This window comes from Paramormyrops kingsleyae, chromosome 12, assembly GCF_048594095.1.
Source record: "Paramormyrops kingsleyae isolate MSU_618 chromosome 12, PKINGS_0.4, whole genome shotgun sequence".
NCBI classification, from domain to species: Eukaryota; Metazoa; Chordata; class Actinopteri; order Osteoglossiformes; family Mormyridae; genus Paramormyrops; species Paramormyrops kingsleyae.
In genome coordinates, this window is record NC_132808.1 from 21256287 (window position 1) to 21278155 (window position 21869).

The window sequence follows — 21869 nt, forward strand, 5'->3', positions numbered from 1 at the left end:
CCACCTCTCGACGGGTCTGTTCCAGCTTGTCTAAGTTCAGCCTGTTTTTGTTCCACAGCTCGGACGGGTCGTTGTGTACTTTAGAAATGTAAGGCTTTGGAACATATCGGCGCTAAAGGAGTTCCCAAATTTCTGTTAGTCGCACTGCGTGAATTTCACGCAGGAACCCCGTTTTGCTGTGAAATTTGACTGGCGCGAGCCAAGCGGCAGAGAGCACACCTTTTTCCCCGAGTCAGATTTCCTCCTGTAGCGGAATTTTAAAACACGAATTTTAAATGCACTTCATTTTGGGCGAATTCAGACCTTTGGTTTTAGATCGTCACCGAAATATATCATTATGAATAATAATTACATAATTACATAATTGCAGAGGTGGAGTATGGTTGCAGGGAATGCAGAATGCTTACTGCACTTTCTTAGTATTCGCTGTAAAAATCTGCAGTGTATTAACAATTCTACGATTTGTGTAATATTGGTAAAAGTAGTCTTAAATCCACTTAGTGCCCCCAGTCTTTATTTTAGTAATTTACTTTTAAGCACTGCAGCTGTAAATTATTTTTTGGTTAAATGCATGTAATAAGTAAATTATTTTTGCTTAAATGTATATGTGTGTGTATATATATAGATAATTACATTATCAATTAATTTTAAAATTGCATTTTATAGTAATACTTTTTGTAAACCAGAAACCGGTGTTAATGTGCTAATACTCTGCTTGAAAAAAAATCTGAAAATGAATTGGCTGCCTGAAATCCCCTACCATTGCTGGAGAAGCCTGAAATGTACAGTTTCAAGCATTTTCCTACCATTTTAGTGGGGCATCCAGCAATTTAACAATTAATTAATTTCCATCAAAACTAAAGTAGTTTTGCTTTATATAATGTCACTGAACTTCACTGGAAGTTGAATGCATGAAATATTCACACATCAAAATACAGTCAACAAATAAATTATTGCTGAAAATACAAACTTTCTTCTAGTTTTGTGTTGCATTATTAATAGTTTTTAAAAGAATAAAAAATAAATATACATACACATGAACACTTAGGTTACATATAGAACTAAAAAAATAATAATTTATCTGACAGGCCTCAGTCATTGCCACATACAGATATTTCAGTCATATCTTTACAGTTTGCAAAGTATCACACACAAACACAAATGTACCGGGCTGTGTGTCTCAGCTGTGCTCCACAGTATATGCAGTGCTAAGTTTCTTTGTGTTGGGCTCAGCAATGCCAACCAGCTTCAGTGCCAGACCAACCAAAAAGCGACAAGCTGTGCCAGACAGGAATTCTAGTCTGTAACAGGTTTACACAACATTTTAGTACTGCAGATTTATCAAAAAATAGTAATTTAAAGAATATCCGATGCTGATTTCTCAGTTTTCATGTGTAAATATAATGCACTGGGATGGACCCTACTAACACAATGGGCATTAACTGCAGAATTAATATATCTCTATATACTAGAATATAACTTAATGTGTAAGAAGAAAGGCAAAATTGTAATTATGGCCCGTGAAATGATTTTTTTGTAGATCCTCCAAGTATTTAAAACTAAATAAAACTGCCAGAACACTTTAAACGCCTACGCAAACATTAACTGGCACCGGTATCAAATTCACACAATAGACTGAAATTTATTGTAGGATAATCAAAGGCTGATGATTTTTATAGAACTGTGAATAATATTCGTTAAAGTAGTAAACACGCTTTCGTTACATTTCTTGAAACCTGCTCAGTTTAAGACTATTTCTCCGTTTAATCCCAAGGGTAAAATCTGTCTTTAGGTCTTTGACCTATCTGGCGCCGCACGTTTCAATTTAGGCCAGTCTCGCTTTGATAGGCTAAAGCGGTCTGTTAATATGCAAATGAGAAATGCCTGTCGAGCGGAAGTGAGGGTCTGAAGGCACGGAGCGCTGAGGACCGCCGCGCTCTCCACCAATAGAAGGCGAGGAATCCAATCCAAGTACGCAGCTCCCTCTGCCTTCTGCAAGCAGCAGCGACGACAGCCAGACAGAGAAAGAAAAGGCGCAGACCTGCCCAGTTCCAAAAACTCTGCCTCTTCTGGATCGCGTTCAACTCGACAACCAAAAACCTATCCAAAAGTCTAACTAAAAGAGGAAGGAAGAAAAAAATCCGAGGTGCTCACTGCCTTGACTTTGCCGCCTTTCTGCCAAGAATTCTCTTCCGGTGTTGTTTTTTTAAGCACTTCTAGGAGGAGAAAAAAAAAACTGAGAAAGCACAAATTTGAACTTGAGAAATGTGAAGGTACCGGCTTCTGTTTCACCCAGATTCCAGGATCCCGTATAGATAAATGCAATACAGTGCAATGGTACGTGAACATGGAATATCCTGTACTTTTTGTTAAAACGATGTGTGCTTTACAAACTGTTACTGTATTGCATTCAAATGTATGTTCCTCCTGAAAAAAAAATTATCACATGTTGGTCTGAGGGAAATGGGGAGTTATATTGCACGTGCCGAGTGGAGGAAAACGGTAGTAGATCTTTGATTGTTTTGAATTGGCAACATTTCTATGTGGGTCACAGTAATGTCAGAAGTCGGTGGTAGAGCGAGCGCCCAAAGTGCTGCACTTGGCACAATTCCTGCGTTAGCTAACTTTTTTTTCCACCTCCGTTTCTGGCAGTTCACTGCATTAGATGCGAGGTGATGCCACGGGAGATATTAGCGATATGCGTTTTACCTTCAGTTGTCTGTGCTTGCGGGCGAATGTCATTTCCCCCCCCCCCCCAGTTTATTTTCTCGCTTACATGACTATATTTCAGCCTTCTTGTAGTTACTGTTGACCATTGACATCGATTAGTAAAAGTAGTTTACATTTCAGTAGATGCTATGGCTTAATATAATTGCGAATGAGTTCGTATTCAGCCTGTTCCTGTGAATCGCTGGTGTATCTAAAAGCAGACTGTATTTTAGAAATAATGTGCTATGATTTCTAAATATACGTGGTGCGCCACGACTTGGATTAGCTAGCTGGTCGAACACTGCATGGGATGCACAAGTAGACAGTAGTGTTGCAGAAATCGTGCGCTCCATTGTTTTCCTTTCGCACTCCTCATTGCATCACGCTATTAAATGCAGGCGATATGTCTTCCATAAAGTTGCGGTTGAACGCAGTGTGTGAACACTTGGCAAGTCGCGGGCTGAGGGGGCGGGGAAAGCAGGTTCGACTTTGACACAAGATGCCGATGTGGCGTGATGTGAATTATTATTAGTCCCATGAACAGGCCCGTCTTCTCCACCTCCTTTCGGGACCGCAGTTAAATTTAAGGAGAGACAACAATCCTCAAACTTTTGCTGTAATACGAGTCTGCATAAAAAGGCGCCAAAGTAACATTATCACTTCGAGCTATTTAGACGTGTATTTATAAATACAGAGTCGTAGTCCGTTTATTAAAATTCGCAGTTCATATATTATTAGACATTTTGTTTAGTTTTCCTGATGCGTTTCTTTAACAGTTTTTATTATTTTAATATATAGTTTACGCAGTCATCTAATGTGTCAACCTAAATGTCGCTTATGATCGAATGTGACTTCCTGCGCGTGAGTTTACACCAAACGTCTCGGCCTATATGCCCGACATAGGCTGTGTTATTATGGAGATCACTATAAATAAACATTTTGTGCATAATGGACACTATCCGGGTGCCATGCATCGCTAATATTAGAACAATGGAAGTTGCCCGTCTTTCACTGGATTGCCATAACTTAAATTAATTTCCTTAGATCCGTTTGTAATTTTCAGTATTTAATAATGTAACACAGCTGGGTTTTGCGTAAAAATGACTTTAGACTTGGTTATTTAATCTCATTTATGATTAATCATTATTCAGGCCCTCATAAGTAATTTAGAATGCACACGATGGCCACAGTATTGTTTACAGATGTGATAACACTTAATATGCTGCTTCGCATGGCTGCACTTATGAGTACAAAAAGCACAATGAAAAGACAAGAAGCTTTTTCTTAAAACAGAAATGCTGCTGATTCCGTTAGATGCGCAGTGGAATTTACAACTGAGCCCGGCCTGTTGACAGGTCCATTTAACTTACCACAAAACCCCAAAGTTATACAAAATAGTGAAATGCGACATTCGCTGCATTTCCTCGCTCATAATATCGACGAAACTCTCCATTGTACTTCATGAGGGGATCAAAACTTGAAAAACCGTGTTGTTCGTAACATTGTCTTTTAAGTCCACTCCACAGCATTGATTATTGTTGGTAGTATTAGCCAAACAAAATAACCGAAAGTAAATAAAACAAGCTTGTTGATGTAAGTCATAGTGTTATTTTGCTTAATAAAAATGTAAAGGATCTGATAGAAAAATGGTTTCAAATTAGATACAATGACAAATGTGCTTTGTAGCTATGCCATGTCACACCAAAGCCCGTACATATTTCTGCATAAGCCGTAAGCAATCTGCATTCAGACTTCACCTCGAAGTCCTTATAGTTTTCATATAAACCGCGATAGACCAAATCAAGTTGTTAAAGTAGCTTTCCTCTGCGGTTGCAGGGTCGAAATTCAGGAGCTGAACTTTTGATGCACAGCAACGCGGTTTTTGGCGTGCGCGATCGAATGCTTTCTCTGCCCGATCATCTAACACTCCCCGCGACTGCATTTCCATAGATCCGCGGTGTAAAGTCATTGGAGGTATGCAAGTTAAAATGTATGTTCATAAGCAACTCGGTATGTTCACAATCTGGCACCATTCGTAACGGGACGCCTGGAGGCGGTTTTGCGTTCAATGGCAAGTTCGAGTTGGAATAAGGCCGCCGACTTGAGCGCAGCGTGGGGGGATTTTCCGTCTCGCTCCGATAAGGACGGGGGCCGCCGCTCTTATACTTTCCGCTGATAACGTAAATCCCGAAGAAAAGGGGGGAAGAAATCGCGTTTATGCTGCGGCTCCCGAAAGTGCGGCGAACGTGGGCTGGTGGAAATGGAATGAGCTTTGCTGGAAGAGGAGGAGTATGACTGTGTAATTAAATGAGAAAAAAAAACTCGAGACTGATTTGTTAGGATCGAGCAGACTAGAGGGTGTTCCCGGTCCATATTATATCAAGTTAGAAAAGCAAACACAGGATCAGAAATTTGGCGCCTGCAACTTTTTATAATACACTTGTGAACGATATTCCAGCAGAAAAAATCTGACTTAATCTCTGATTCCGGTTACGGTATTTTTTGCCGTCTTTCTCCAGTTCAGGATTTGCTGTCTCCTGGATGCAACCATGATATGTTTTAAGTCTTTTAGCGTATATCAGATGTTTCGCCGAATCTGAACAGTTTAATGAGGAGGCTTGGATCGACGGAGCTGTTTTACGCTATTGGATAATATCTGACTGCGATTTTAATGACACAAACTTTTCAGTGTCCGTGCATATGCTGCACCGTGGACACGGAGGAATGAATCGATAAAATCAATCCACTCCAGGGACGTTTGCGGCTAAGTGAAGTAGCGTTGTGTTAATCAAGGTCATGATGTATTCTCCAATTTGTCTAACACAGGTATAGTCCTTTTCTCTTCTTGTTTTAATTACTGCTGCGTTGCCGTGCTAGTCGCGTTTCATTTAGTAATTAAGATATTTAGATATGTTCTGCGTTTGAAGGTTGCATGTGGACGTTGGCGACTAGGACTGCACCAAATAATGAAAACGTATTCAAGTCTATCACCGATTTTGTTTATTCCTAAAAAAGTAAGGCGCTTAAGACAATCGGCTGTGTCGGAATCAATTCTGGTGAATGGTAACTATGTAGGTTATTCTTTCGATTGTATATGTTATTGCGCAAAGGGAGATTAAAAAGACAATTGCTGGTGTTCTATAAATTTAAATGTATTTAGGAACAATGTATTACTTGTTAATTTCGGTAAAATTCAATGGAACAGTAATGCGTGTATAATATAGATTATTATGGTATACGATTTTTTTTTCCAAAATTCGAATTGCAGTGTTGTGCGCTGCGCGGGCAATGTATAACGCTGAAGGTCTTACATTTGTATTTTAGTTAAAAGTATTGTAAAGTCCGGTGTCTTGCCTGTAAAAAATGCAGCAGGGAACGTTATATATCATTCATTACAGTTTCTTAGAAATTGAAAATGGCCAGTAGGTAAAGAATTCTTTGTCGAATGAAGCAGTCCTTAAGTGAGTATTTAAATTGGTGTTTCATAAAGGACTCTCCTTATATAACGAAAGGGAAGGCGCTCCTGCATTGTGAATGGAGATGAAAGCAGCGATAAGGTTGATTCAGTGGTTGGACAGAGTCCTCTAGATTTTTGGCTGACACAATTTTAGTGTTTATATTTTGTTTGGCATCCGAAAGTAATTGACTGAGATATGGGTTTGGTTTGCACAAATGAAGACTATAGATTTACCACAGAAAACCTAGAGTCCAAAGTGCAGCTTTACTTGTTCTCAAGAACGTCTTTTGTGCATTTTTTAACACCATGAAGCGCATTACAGCTGCACATATTTTTCTAAGAACACTTATTTATAAATCTCACAGGACATTCTAAGTTAAATCATTACAAAACATGATGGAATTGCTTTTAAAATATTTAGCTGCACGAACAATTATTTGTTAACCTCTTAGAAATGGGTATCCTAATTTACAGGCATTACGCTTTAGAGAACATTTACGTATCATGTAGTACTGGAAAGTAGTTGTACTGGTTTTGTACTCAGTGGAACAATTGTGGTAATTTAAAAGCAGTTTTTTCAAGGAAGTGTCAAAGAAGGAATTATCTTAAACTTCAAATCAGATATTCAATCAAAGCCCCAAATCAGTTAGTAACTGTTAAAATATTAAGAATGAACAATAAAATGAATCTTTATTATTATTATTATTATTATTAATAATAATAATAATAATTATTATTATAATTGTTATTGTTATTTTACCACTTTCTCTTTCTTCTGTGTGCCCATTGTGCGGCACAGGTAATCTCAGTGACATACCAAGCATTTTATGAATACTTAGATGTATTTATTTTACGTCTCTGACCTTCACGCCTGTATTTGCTTGGCGCTCAGACTCCAGCGCCAACCCGTCCTGTGTGACTCAGGTAGTTTTTTTTCAGCGGCATCGCACCCTCCGAGTGCAGCCGTCTCAAGAGCCGCGATAAGGAGTGGATCGCTGCCGGTGGTTTCCCCCAAACCGCTGCAGCCTGCCTAAACAAAGCGCGATATGTGGTTAACCCTTGTAGCTGGCTCTCCAGCAGAGCACACTCAGCAGAGGTTGCTCGGCAGCGGAAAGGGGAACTGACAGACGGGGCAAAGTGCTGTGGCGTCACCCCTGCTTGTCCGAGTGGCCTTTGTGTAACGCGTTTCAGCTCCGGCTGCCCGCTAATCCTGCACAATTGTGCGGATAATTGTTGTGTTTGCACAGTTCCTTTATCACGCCTTTAAATTTAGGTTGCAGGCTATAAAGCCACTTAGCTATTCTTAAAATTATTTTTTATATCAGCACATTAAAACTTAAAAAAATATACAGGCCAAAGACAGTGACATTTAGTTGTTTTTGTTTTTTTTGTATGAATATTATTGATGTGAAAAGTTCCTGTGTGGCACAGTGAGATATTAGATTTAGTTTTGCGCTTTTATGGCAACTAGGCTACTCATTTTGCAGCTGTAACTTGATGCTTAATCGGCCTGCATGCTGCATGGGTGCGCGGGGTAAAAATCAGACCGTCGCGGTCAAAGATAAACTTGGAAGGAGCGTGTTTGCCGACAGCTGAAGTTGAGCAGGACCAGGTACCATTTGGTGGCCTGTGTATGGTAACAGTGTGGCGTGTGGTCTCTGAAACCCGCGGGCGTCTTTGGAAGACCGTCGTGTGACTGCATGCCGCCGTGGCATGAAGTGGCACCACTCGCCTGCCAGGTTTTGCTCTGCTTTGGCCGAGTCGTGCTGGTTCAGTTGAGTAAAAATTCCCGGCTTGCGAGCAGGTGGAACAGGTACTGGTGAGTCCTGAAATCCCAGTTTGAGATTTTGCCCGGAATCTCTTTGTCAGTGAGAAAAGCTCACTGCCTTCCTACAGTCCTGCCCTCAGTGTTATAAACGTCTTTTTTTTTAATACTTTTTGTTTGTGGGAAGATATGTTTGTTTTGTTTTTTTGAGCGAGGCTGATGGATGGGTGGATTTCTGCTGGTTTCGGCTGAGCCACTGGGCCTCCTGCCCAGTTTGGGTCCGGCGCTTACGGGTCAGTGGAGCTGCCAAGCGGTGGAGTGTGGTCCGATAAGGCGGTCGCACGAGGAGTGCTCGCGTGCATGTGCATGTGTGTGTTTCGGGCCACCAGCGGATGGTGGGTAAGGATGCAGCGCTCCCCCGAAAACCCGGAGACGTGGGCACGTTTTTGGAGCCTGCCCTGTGCGTGGTGCCCGTGCCAGGCCGTGGCATCACTGTCAGCCACAGACACTTGCCACCACTTTTCACGTGGTATATTATTGCAGAGGGAGTGCAAGCTGTTTTGTTTTGGCATATGGATATTTAATTTACTGCCCCCAGTAAAACTTTAGATAAACTGGGCTTGAGAGCACAGTAAACACGGTGTGGTTACATAATGGCCGATTGTTTACAGAGGATGCCAGTTTAAGGGCTTTTTTGTGGTTTAAATGTGTCATAGTCACCAAATTGCTACTTGTTGTAATGCACACCACACAAATTGTTTGTAATGATTTAAGATCAGTGTATTTTGTCACATAAAGTGCTGTCTGTTTTCTTTTGGCTAAGAATGGAATGAGCTAATTGGGCAGGAATTATTGCCAGGAGGTCACTTCTGTTACATGACTGTTCCTGCGTCTTTTCTCTCCGTCCCCCCTTCGCACCTGCAGGACGAGTTCCACCCTTTCATCGAGGCCCTCCTTCCACACGTCCGCGCCATCGCCTACACGTGGTTTAACCTCCAGGCCCGGAAGCGCAAGTACTTCAAGAAGCACGAGAAGCGGATGTCGAAGGACGAGGAGCGCGCGGTGAAGGACGAGCTCCTCAGCGAGAAGCCCGAGATCAAGCAGAAGTGGGCGTCCCGCCTGCTGGCCAAGCTGCGCAAGGACATCCGGCAGGAGTACCGCGAGGACTTCGTGCTCAGCGTCACGGGGAAGAAGCACCCCTGTTGCGTTCTCTCCAACCCCGACCAGAAGGGCAAAATCCGCAGGATCGATTGCCTGCGGCAGGCCGACAAGGTGTGGCGGCTGGACCTGGTGATGGTGATCCTCTTCAAGGGCATCCCTCTGGAAAGTACGGACGGCGAGCGGCTCGTCAAGTCGCCCCACTGTACCAACCCCGCACTTTGCGTCCAGCCGCATCACATAACGGTGTCGGTCAAGGAGCTGGACCTGTTTCTCGCGTACTATGTCCAGGACCCAGGTACGTGTACGTGGCGGGTTAAGGGTGGGGGGATGAGTGGGCGGGGCTTGTGCCAGGCAGCTGCTGCCTGCCCTCCGCTCTTGACGAGATGCCAATGCCCCATTCGGAGTTTTAGGCAGCAGTTTGTTTTATAAATGCCATCACATGACTAACGGTCGACATTTTTACCCGGAAATGAATTGGTATCATATTCGACATCACATTAATCAGTCATTACTTCTGAACAGAAATTTATATACCACCTTGAAGGTATGAACTATAGAATATGTGCCTCAACACCACTGACGTGTATGAGATACATGACAGCCAGCCACAGGCCGAACGGCACTCGGGACGTCAGTCTGCCCAGGCGTTGCGTGATCTGGGGCCTCATCCAGGCCGCCGCACACATAGATACTCCACATAGGTCCTCCACATAGATCCTCCACATAGCCATGGATTCTCTCGCCAGATACAAAAGGGCGACTGACGGGGCCGACTCGTCTCTTCCCGTTGAGGTGATGGGGGAGGTAAATAAAGCAGTGTGGGAAATGCCTTTGCCGACGTGCAAAAAAAAGAAAAAGAAAAATCCAAAGATTAAGGCTGCCAAGTTATATGGAAACGAGATGTATTTTACTGTTGATGAGTGAAAAAAAACTCACACGCCGGAATGACAATGTATCATTTAAAGCCTGTGGAGGTGAGTATAAGAACTGTGTGGCTTTCTGCCAATTATTTCTCTTTTTTTTGTATTTGGTTAGAACTTATGGAAGGAGTAGTAATTATGGGCAATTTCGGGACCTGTAATTGAGGTTTAGTGACAGAGCTCCATGTGAATAGTCGGTGTTAAATCAGGCGGCGGAATCGAACCGCCGTGCTGCGGTGTTATGGCTTCCTGTGTACCCCCCCCCCCCCCCCGCCCTGCCCCACCACCTGTCCAGCGGCTTACAGGAATCACCATCGCCAAACTGGGCCGGTGCTCCCGCTTCTAAAATGTTTGTAAAGTTATTAAAAAACAAAGTCAGTTACACCACAACAGACATTTACCAGGGAGACCAATTTATTTCCATTCAAAAAACTGTGAAATATTTGCTTTACGTAACTTGGCTAGACTTTATCATTCAAGTGTGTTATTTAAAATCGCACTATTGTAGAATATTGCAGTTAATGCCTAAAAAATATCTTTCGAATGATTCCTAGCTTATTAGGTTATTTGTTAGCGGTGTCCCTGCTTAATTTCCACGCTCTCCCCCGTGCTCTTTTCAGCACTTTAATGAAAACTAGCTAAATAAAAGCACCCGCACAGGCGAGTTATTGCAGAAGCGATTTTCAAAGATAGCCTCTGATCCCCTAACCGCGAGCCTCCATTTTGTGCTCGTCAAGTGCCAGGGGAAGCCAGAGGAGGGTTTGCGACGCAGTGATAATGGTTGCCACTGGTACCGAGGCTGGCATCAGAACCTCCTTTGTCTCTTTGTCGGGTGCCAGCGGCTGGCTGGTCAGCGCCCCCGTCTAGGCTTTAAGTCCGCTTAATGCGGCCTGATCTCCCCGCTGGCACCGGCGCAGCTTCCGGCCCCTCATGGACCCGTTTTTAAAAAAGGCGAAAGATAATGCCGCAGCCCCGAAAAAAAGAGTCCCGGCGGCGGGTCGCATGAAAACATGCGAGGGAGAGAGAGAGGCGCAGCCTGGCGCAGGGCACCGAGCCCCACACGGACTCCCGTCTGGACTCTGCGGGCACGGCTTGGCTTTTTGCTAATTTCTCCGGCGAACTTTTCTGATTAAAAAAGCAAATAAACAGTGTATCAAAATTAAAAACGGCGATGGCCCACTCCACCGCCGCCCCTCCTCCCCATAAAATTAATTGCATGTGTTGCGACGGTGCAGCCAAGTGTCAGGCTGGATATTCATTGTCTTGGACATATCTTGCAGACTTTGGCCAGGCTCTGGTCTAAAGTTGGGGGGCGGGGGAGGGGGCACGGATGCACGTTTTTCTGCTTTTTCGACGGTGCAGTTAGCCGGGCGCGGATGCTGCCGCGGGCTGGCGAAGCCGAGAAAGCAAACCGACAAGTGAAAAAAAAGGGGAGAAAATAAGGGTTTTTTTTGGGGGGGGGGGGGTTTTGGGGGCTTGGTGGGAAACAAGTGTTTAGCATTCAGTCAGCGGTGCCCATGGCAGACAATGGCGGCACATTGTCCGCTCGGGTGGAGTGGCGCCATTTTCTTAGCCTGGTGCCAAGAAGGGAGGCAGGGAAACCGGCTGATGCCAGTGATGGTTGTTAGCGGCGCGGAGGTTGGCATCGGACCCTCTTTGTCTGCTTGCAGCGCGCCTTTGATTCGTCGGTTGGCATCCGCAATGCGGTGGGCACACCGGGAAGTTTCCCGACGGCCATGCTTTTGTTCTGCCGCAGCCGCAGGACGTAGCGGACGGGTGCGAGTACGCTCACGCGCACCGCGCGCACACGCCAAACTGGAAATGAAGGGACGGGGAGCGTCCGTGTGGGCCGCTCTGGTTCCTTTAGTGGCGCGATGCAGTCGAACCCTTCGCCTCGCGGTCACTCGAGGTGCTGATTGACGTCGCCTCGCTCCATATTTAACCGTGACCCATGCCTGGGAAAACCACACCGCTTGACCTCGGCGTGACCATAAAGACCCGGTCCTATGAGGAGCGCGTCCTGGCGGGGGGGGATGCTGGGTGGGGGTGGGGCGTGTGCCCTTGCTCTGGGCGGGGCTGCGCCGGGGCACCCATGTGCCCGCCCAGATGAATCCCTGCCAGGGCTGGGGGAGGTGCTGCTGGGTGGGCGAGGAGGGGGTGCAGAGATTTAGAGGCAGCTCTGAAGCTCCCGCCCCCCTCTCTGGTGGTCCTTGGCAGAGCCCGCTCTTCTCTCACTGCTCCTCGTGCCTCGGTTCCTAAGAGCGAGCATCATGCGGCAGCCGTCGCCAGGGCGACTCCCAGTGGGCAGGCGCAAGCGGCAGGGGCCGAGGAAGCAGGCCCCTCCACCTTGCCAGTGTAACCCCTCCACCTTCAGCTGCAGGAGGTGCGTCCCGTTTTTCCTTAAGGTGATCTCTGGCTGGCCCGTGAACAGAGGCCTTTTGGCGTCGGCCCATCAGCACCGCGTCCTGGTTCTCCTCCCTATTCGGGCCGCTAGAAGCCCACCAGTCACCTTCGCCGTTTCAGGAAACGTTCGCAGGGATCGAACGAGTCAAGTCAGGGCCTGCAGAAAGAAGCACGTCAGTACTGCTCAGGTTTGTTTCGTAACCAGTCAACGTCGTGGCCAATGGCTGTCGAGTCCTGGAAATAAACAAACAAAGCCGTCGTTTGGCACTGCCAGCCTGTGTGCTGCTCCGCTACAGCGGCGTGCCCACCGAAGGAAATCCGCTCCCGTCGCCTCACTCCCAGCGCCTTCCTTGCACGTCCGGAACGATCCGCGTGTTTTAATTCCCGTGTGGTAATGCCACACCAAGGCTGGGTCCTGTTCCCGCTCGCGGTTGGCTCCGGCATGACAGAGCTTAAGTGTAGCATGACGAAAGAAAAATGCCCATGTAATGCAAAAGAAAAATACAAACAAATAGGACACATCTGTGTTTCTCAATTCCACATTTTGTTTATGGGTTTCCGTCCATCTATTAGTCCAAATTACATTCTGGAGTGTGTTTCTCTGCATGACCTTTAGTGATGTTTGATTTATAATTTGACATGACTGACTTTGTTGTTAAAATAAAATAAACCAAGAAAGCACAAAAATTCCGACTATTCTGTATGAATTTAGTGTTGATTTATGAGTAAGGTAAATATTTATAAAAGTCAGATTTGATGTTTGTTTCAAAAGTCTGGCCACTATTATGTCCCAATTTAAAACGTAATGTTTACAAAATGTTTTTGTAAGTTACAAAGGGGATGAGATCACATCTCTATGTCTACGGCCCAACTGTGGTGGTGTTTTACGTAATTGTTTTTTTTTTTTTTGTACGTTTCGCAGGGTTTGTGTGGCGCTCTTTGTGGAAGGGCAGCATTTCAGCAGCGCTGTGGTGCTTTGTGCTCCATGACCTTATGACCCGATCATCCTGAAATGATTAGTAAAGGATCAGAGAGACAGAGTGAGGCGGGGCTACCTTCGTTTACCTTTTTGCACGTGTCAGGGGCTGCAGACAGTATTTCAGCGGCCTGACAGGTCCCGGCGTCGGCTGAATTGCCCCTAATTTGTTCCGCCATGTTAGGATCCTTGTTTTACGAGGCCGGCCTCTACTCCTGACCCCAGTGTCAGAACCTTTGCAAAGCGACGCGGTCTGTGTCCTGTGAAGTGTAATTGACCAAAACCGATCTGTGAAAACAAATGCGGCGGCATGTGGGGGGCGGATGGGGGTGGGAGCCATTTGACCCGACTGGCGGGACACGCGAGGGGGCCCCTGACCCCCAGCTGCTGAGGTCAGCGGGTTCGGAGGGGTCGCTGTCGGGCACTTGACCCCTCCAGTGTTTAATGCTCTGCCGATTTGACCCGGTCTTCTGCCTCCGTGGTCAGGACCGGAGTGACCCCGGTCGTGAGAAGTAACCCCAGCCTGGCTGCTCCCAGGTGTCCCCTGGGAGGGGGTGGGGCTGGTGCTGGGGCTGCTGACAAAGTCAGGGGGTAGGAACAGACCCCTGTGCCATGGGTTGTCAGTCCCGCACACATTTGCACTTGTGTGTGTGTATCGCAGTCGCCTGCGAGCTGCCCCCGCACCCTCCACCCCTCGGGGTCGTCCGGCTCAGCTCCTCCGGATGCCGGGGGCCTCGCGGGAATGCGGCCCCTCCGGCCGGGAGCAGGTGCGGGGAACGTGGCAGATGTGAGGAGGCACGCCTCGCTGGCCGAGGCCGAGAGCCATTCGCCCGCCGCTCTGCCCTGCAGTCCCGTGCTGCGGCCGCTCCGGTCCCTGCGTCACTGCGACTTTCGGGTGGCCTGATTAGTATGCTGGCCCCCGTGGTGGCCGACGCATACTGAGAGGTGACCTATCGAACGCACTGCTCCCCCCAGCTAATCCATTTAAGGCTGCCTAGTGACGCCCCCCCCCCCCCCACTACTTCTGCCCACTTTATTGATTTTTTTTCCCCTCCTCGTTGCACCTCTCCCCATCCCCAGATGAAGCCCTGTAGTGCCCCCTAGAAGCCTTCCTAGCACGGACGCACGCATGTCCACGCTCGCATCACTCTCGTGGAACCAGAAAATGTCGCAATTTACACACACATGACCCGCATGCGATCTGCAGAGCGCCCGGCCTGGGGCAGACGCCTCGCGGCTTCAGCAGACGCCCGACCTCGTTGCGCCGTTCACTGGCGTATGTACATTAGTCGTCATGGATACGTGATCACGGCGTGGGGTGGAGGCCGTGGGACTTCAAGAGGCTTCTTCTCTTGGCTCTTGGCTCTGTGTCGCCTTCTGAGACGGAAGATTTTTCTTAGAAAAATGGTAGAGTGTTCTCGGGGTAGTCAGCCTAGCCACGACCACGGCATTGACATCCGTAAACGGATGAGTCAGTATCTGGGTGATTTGAGTGCTTATAAGCTTGGAAAGGTCTGACTAATTTCCAAATTACATCTGTTGGCTTGGGAATGACTTAAGGGGAATTACTGAAGGGTCGCCTGTTGGTAAGTTTGTGGTCTCCTCATGTACCCCCTACCTGGGACTGGAGGCGCGACGGCCGCACCCCCCACCCCCCCCCCCCTGGGCGGGGAGTCCCTGTCACAAGGTGCTCGGTCGACCAGCTGCAGCAACGGAGTCTGGCCAGATGAGGCCTCACTTGCGGAAGAGGGAAGGCAAGGATTCCTCTGTCTGGGAAGAGAGGCAGGGACATCCCTCATCGGGCCGGCCACATGAATGGCTGCCGAGCGGGGGACATGACAATTGGCATTGTTGCCAGGGAGACCGTGACTTTCTTTGGTGGAACCCCCCCCCCGCCCCCCGACTGCGGCTTTTATTCTCGGCAGGGTAGATGGCTGGACGAGAGTAATGACCTTCTCGTCTTTTGTTCACGGTGTTGCTAACCATGGTAATGAGTTAATAGGGTGGGAAACGCGGAGACGCTGGGGGGGGGGGGGGGTGGTGGGGGGGGGGTGATGAACTCTGTGTGTGTTTGGGTCACGGGCTTCTTGAGAACGTCTGTGCCGTGTGTGCAAGGAGGCTGGGTCTGCAGCGGTGGGGTAACAGACTGAAGGTTATGGGCTTCCACTTTGGTGGGGGGGGGGGGGGTGTGCTGGCCCCACCCCTAAAGAACAAGATGGTGATGAGGCAGGTTGGGAGGAGGGGCTTAGTCGCTTAGATGGTGTGTGGGAATCACAGGGTCTGGAGGACAGATGGACACTCGCAGGTAGGAGGGGTGTGCGCAGTAATTCTGGGGGGAGGGGTCCTTCTGTGTAGTCTGTCACCACTCCCTCCTGATTGAAGCCCCACCCTCGCACCACCACCCCTCTCGTTCTGTAGCGCACCCTGTCTGCCTGCATGGCTGGTTGGAGAGCGTAATGCTTAGTTCAGACTGGTGAACACAACCCCGCAGCTTCAAAAACCAGGCCTGCAAAATGGGGGCAGCGTCTGATTGGTTAATCCCCCTTTCCAGTGGCTGGCTCTGTCCTGTCAGGGCACTGGGAGCAGAGTCGCCAGAAGCTGGTTGCCCGCACGCGTCACGTGACGGCGGGCACGAGAGCCGTCCTGTGACGCGTGAACCCCGAAGCGGAAAGCAGGCTGTCAGTGAGCAGAGAGAAGACAGATGTCGAAACACTCCTGGCCGATCGCTGTGTACTCCCCCAGTGATGGGCCTTTTCTGTTTTCACACCAGCTCCATACAGTCCAGAAAAACAGTCCTGACATGTGGGGATGCCGTATGGCGATGGGGGTTGTGAGTGAGTGGAGCTCTGCTACCATCCCCTGGGTCTTTGTCTGCACTGTTCCCATAGGGACCCCCCGTCTCGCTGAGGGTGGGGGTGTGGCGTTACAGAGGATCTTCTAGTGCAGGTAGCTGGAGGGAAGAAAGAGCCCCCCATCTGGGCCTGTCGCTGTACCCACCCCCCAAACCCTAGGGTGCCATGGGACGCAATCTGCTTCCCTCAGTGCGTTTCACCTGCGCCGAGGTCCGGGGGCAGTCGGTCAGCGCTGGCTCTTAGCGGGGGGCCATCCAGGGGGGTGGGGGGGGGGGGGGGGATTTCTAGAGGAGCCCTCTCTGGGCATGCGCTCGGAGCGTTTTGGAAGAAGCTCAAATCTGGAACAATGAAGATGTGATTAAAGACTAGGCCTCGGCATCGGGGGCCTCCAGTTAATGAAAGGGGGGGGGCTGTGTGTTAATGAGTCCCGCCCTTCTCAGGGTGCCCCCTGCCGTGCCCCCCCACCCACCCCCCACCCTTGTTCCCTGAGCCCATGCAGGCTTTGTGAGACCGGCCTACGGCCCAGTCCTGGTGTGCTGCCTCGAGGCCCACCCCTGGCCACTTCAGGTCCACCTCGGGCCCCCCCCCACAATTAGGCTGATTAATTTTGACCTTTCCATATATCTAGACCCTGAAGTCAGTGTATTTTCATAAGGTTCAAATTCCGGTGCATGGTGCCATGCCGCCATGCCACCAGAGAGTGTTTGTCATTTAGGTTTCGCCCCCCCTCCTGAGCCGGAGGGTGGTGAAGGGGCAGAGAGTACGCTTTGGCCAGCGGCAGGCAGCGGACAGACCCGTCAGCTCTTTAAAGCTGTCTGCACGTAGTCTGGCCTCCAGGCTGGTCTTTTCACGCTCAGGGTGTGCAAACACGGTCACAGACTTGAAAATCCTGAGTGCTGCGTTCAGGCCACAGACCTCCAATCCAGTGTGTGCCGCGAGTGCGGCGATAAGGTTCGCTGACCCCCGCATATGCACCCCTGCCACGCAGAAATGACGTCAAGGCGTCTCTGAGGATGAGGGAGGGGGTTACAGTCCAAGTCAACGGCTTCATCGCTGGACCCCATAGTCTTCCTCTTGGACAGAAGGAAAGAGTTTTGAGCAACAAACAAACCAAAAAAATCAAGTGAACAGAAAAGTACCGTTTCGTTCATCTGATTGGTTAAAGCAGGAGTAGGGAACCTGATCCACGGAGGGCCGGTGTGGGTGCAGGTTTTTGGGGTGACCTCTCAATCAGCCAATAACAGTGGGTCTTCAGGACTGGAGTTAAGAACCACTGCTTTATTATTGGCTGATTGAGGAGACCCGCACCCAAAACGGCTCTCCGTGGATCAGGTTCCCTACCCCGTGTTAAAGATTGCATCTCTGATTCCAGGTCAGAGATTAAGCAGAAATGAAACAGTTGTGGACTGCGAGCATCAGAAGTTTTAATGTGCTTTAAGTCAAATGAGGATACGTGTCCCACCGCAAATAAAATATATCATACTGGTGTTTTTTTCCGAATATCTGCACAGCCTGGAGGGTTATGATGGGTAGATTCACTAATGTTCTCTTAGGCTGATACTTAAACCTTGTCTCGAATTTCAGCACAAAAATGTTGCCTAGTGTTTGGGCCAAATGTGTCATATCCTGAGTTAGATCTCTGGGCGAGGGAGTGAGCGAGAGAGAGAGAGGGAAAGTGTGGGTGTGCGACTGTGCACCTGCAGGAGCCTCTAAGGCAGATCAAAGTCTGCAGAATGGTCCGCTATCGTTCTCCTCCCGTACGAATGGGCACAGAAGCAGTGTCGGTGTGTTGGTGTGTTTGTATCGGTGGGGATGGGGGGGAGGGGGTCATCCTTGTTTTCCGGTCCCTCCGGGGGTGAAAAAATACCCCTCTCCAGATTGGGATCTGGTGCAGGCGGAAGAACCAGGGAAGATTAGCTATTATCAGGCTGAGGCACTGCGGAGTATTAATGCGTTTAGCTGTAATTGGGGGGGGGGGGGGTCAGGGGCTGAGATGGAGCACGGGGTGGGCCAGGCCGGGCCCAGGGCAGCAGGCCTTATCAGCCAGGCAGGCCTGCAGTGGGATCAGGCCCGCAGAGCGCGGCCTCATGCTGCCAGTGCTCTCCCGGCACGCCCTCGACTTCGCTCGTCTGCCTCCCCCCAGCTTCGTTCGCTGTTTGATCTGGCCCGGCTAATCCGCTGCAGTGCCACCGCGCGATAAGCGCCGCGCCGAGCTCGCGTCATCTGTCGGATCAGCGGCCGCCGCCGGCTGGGTGGGTCTCGGCGCGGGGGGCGGAGCGGGTCTACATTTTCCGTGGCTTGCTTGAGCGAGGCGGTCGGGGGGGGGACTCTACCTGTACGATTTTAGAGGTGGTAACCTTCGGCCCGGACCCACTGTCGCCACCGGGACCGCATCCTCAGTCTCTGTCTCTGTCTCTGTCTCTGTCTCTGTCTCTGTCTCTGTCTCAGTCTCTGTCTCAGTCTCTGTCTCAGTCTCAGTCTCTGTCTCTGCCAGCAGCCCACGGTGCCATGTGTGTCTTGTTAAGGGCAGTTATGACAAATGGCAGCAGCTGTACAAACTAATCTCTGCGTATCTTTCACACATGGTGCCCGATTAACAGTGGGCCACTGTGGGGGCCCCAACCCCCCCCCCCCCCCCCCCCCATCTTTGGCCTCCCTGGGGCGGGTGCTGCGCCGGCGACGTCCCGCCCCTGCCTGCTTGGGACTTCCGGAGTTGGATGTGTGTGTTTGTCTTCCACCGGAGGTCCCTGTCTTTTTTCCATTTCATTCTGTCACGTGAGGGACCCATGTTCGAGGTCCGGTCACGCATGCACACACGCCGCATGCACACACGCAGCTGTCTGTGCTGACAGAGCGGCCCGGCCGGCCCGCGGAAGCAGCCTGTCAGTGACACGGTCCCAGCGGGTCCCACTGATGATCGACTGCTGGGTGCACAGTATTCCAAACAGCTGGAGCGGAAGATAGGAGCCTCTCCTTGCGAGGGCCTCATTTGAATACGGGGCTCAGCTCTGGCGCAGATGTGGGCTTTGTCGGGGGGGGGGGAGGCAGCATCCCCGTCTGCTGGATGAGGAGAGACCCCCGTCTGGCGTTACACCCATCGCCGCCATGACACCCAAGTGCCTGCGCTCCACGTCAGCCTCAAATTACAAGTACAGGCCCTGCGCACCGCCGACCCGGTCCGCTCACCGCAGCGGCGGCGCGGGCAAGAGCGCAGCAGCCGCGGGAGCAGTTTGTTTTGCTTCCCAGCCTTCGCTGCGTCTCGCCGCGGCGTGAGTTTGTTTTTTTTTTTTTTAAGAGATGCTGGGTCCACGCCTCCGTCCCGCTAGAAAGACAGCGCTTTGTGCATCTGGTTAATCCGGCGAAGCCGCAAGCAGAAGCTCAGGATCTGGCGGGGGACCCAGGGGTGTGTCTAAACATCCTTTCAATGCCCCCAACCCCCCCGCCCCTTATTGATTCAGAAAACACCCTGTTTGGTTCGGAGTGCCCTGGCAGAGGGCTGAGCGGAAGAGCCAACTAGTACAAATGTGAAACCGCTGTTGTTGTTGTTTTTTTTACCCTGTCCCCACATCCAAAAATAATTAAGCACAGCTTCTTACCGGTGATCGTCAGCCAATACACAGGCTGCTTGTGCGACGAGTGGGCGGGGGGAAACACCAACTTTCCCGGGGTCACATGACCTGAGACTTCAGGTCTTTGTAGACTCTCACTTTGTCTCTGTTAACGTTAATCTCAAGGACACTGACGGGATCTAAGTCCACTTCTGCAGAACTCAAAGCAGGCGGAAGCTGATGACAGACTTTTACTTTTTATTTATTTTTTTGAAATTCAATCCCCCAATCCCCTCCCCCCGAAACTGCCTGCTTGCTTATTTTAGCCTTTAGCACGGGCTGGGCCGGGCCTGTGATTTACGACAGCCTCCCGGACACGCTAGGCTCGGTCCTGCCCCCACCCCCCTACAAGGTCTGCCACGCGACAGACAGCGGCTGCGTTTTAGCTTGTCCGCCCCCTCAGCGGCGGTTTGGCCACTGACCCCAGTTCAGCCCGGCACTGGCTGTGGTGACGTTAAATGGTGCTGCAGCGACTCGCCCAGGCCTTTTCATAGTTTTGCCCCGTAAACCGTGTGCCACACCCACCCTTTCTGAAGGCAGCCGACTTCCCGGCATCCCGACAAACTAGATTTGGAGCGTGCATGCAGTACTCAGTGCCCCGTGCACACTGGGGTTATGACTGGAGCTCAAATACAATTGGTTGCGTTGCCTGGAGGTCAAACGTGATTGGTCACATTGCCTGGTGCTCAAATGCGATTGGTCAGTTTGCTTGGAGCTCAAGCTCTCAATTGGTCGTGTTGCATGGAGCTCAAATGCGATTGGTCAATTAGCTTGGTGCTCAAACTCAATTGGTCGTGTTGCCCGGAGCTCAAACGTGATTGATTGTGTTGCCTGGAGCTCAAACGCAATTGGTCCTCCCTGTGTCACCCTGGACTCTGGGCCCCTACACCGGAGAGCCACAGGCAACCTAATCCTCTGGTGAAGTGTGACGGCAGGGCGGATGAGACAGCCCTTCCTGGCGGCTGCACAAGCCCTTTCTGTGTGAGAAACCGCAGCCCATTCAGACATGTGCAGAGAATCAAACTGGGGTTAAACACTGCAAAGGATGGAGAAAAGGATGCTTCGGGAAGAGAAAGGGCTTCGCTCTCTCGCTGCCCCAGGGAGGACGGAGCCCCACCTGTGCGACTGGCCTGCAGCTCTCTGCAAACTTGGACTTGTTCCTTTGACCCTGTGGGTATCACCTGGATCTGAGGAATGTGGCACCGGATCTCCTTCTAAACTGTTGTCCTTCCTTTGTTTTGTGTGCTACAATGACTGGGGGGAGGCTTGGCTGAGACCAGGTGGTTCCTTATTAAAAGTGCGCACTTTGTTTCCATAAGAGCTTATTCTGGAGACAGTTTGCATTTATGTAACTTGGGCAGGGAGGGCAGGATGATCATTGGCCCATCATGGAGTCCATTGTGTTCCCACCCCGCTGCAGTGCCTCAGTTCTCTTCTGGAGAGTTCTGTCCATTCCTACACAGAGGACTGCACCAAGACACACTGCCGTAGGTTTCATTGGAGTATCTCCATGGTCCCTGGTGAGTCCCTCACAGTGCCTGGAGAAGGTGAACTACTGGCACGTGCTCTCCAACCCCAGCTAGTCCTAGGAATTAGTTCCATCCAAAATCAGTGAAGGTCAGTGAAGGATTTTAGATTTCTGTCATTCATCAACTCTATGGATGGATCCATGGATAATGGAGTTTAAGGCGAGATTGAGGCCAATGGAAAAGAATGAGATGTTTTATGAACGTATGTCCTTGACTTGGTGTCGAATCTTATCTGGAAAGATCTGGAAGCCATGAGAATATACCTCGAGGGTGGGGGGAGGGGGTTGAGGGTGTGACAGTCATTGCGTCATCGGGACATTCCAGAAAGACACAGACATGGTGGAGGAAACCCCCCCCCCCCCACCAGAATTTAAAGGCAGCTCTGAAGGCCGGTTCAGGGCAGGATGATGATCCCAGATGCGGCTCTGTAACTCGTTTCCTGCACTCCACTCCTCTCCGTTTGTATTTCGAGTAAACACTGCTTTACGT

The 21869-nt window shown here is 49.7% G+C and overlaps 1 protein-coding gene across 13 annotated transcripts in view; it reads left to right on the forward strand.

Moving 5' to 3' along the window:
* The window catches only part of LOC111848705 (nuclear factor 1 B-type), a 106822-nt gene that overhangs the window by 20972 nt on the left and 63981 nt on the right, over positions 1–21869 (forward strand). For 6 of the 13 annotated variants that reach the window (XM_072697670.1, XM_072697672.1, XM_072697671.1 and 3 more), the window contains exon 2: positions 8856–9387. In XM_072697670.1, coding sequence (XP_072553771.1) covers positions 8856–9387 — 532 coding nt within the window. Of the gene's footprint in view, positions 1–1962; positions 2338–4812; positions 5536–8855; positions 9388–21869 lie in introns of those variants that run through there. The other 7 variants (XM_023820906.2, XM_023820908.2, XM_023820907.2 and 4 more) reach the window with 3 other exon arrangements.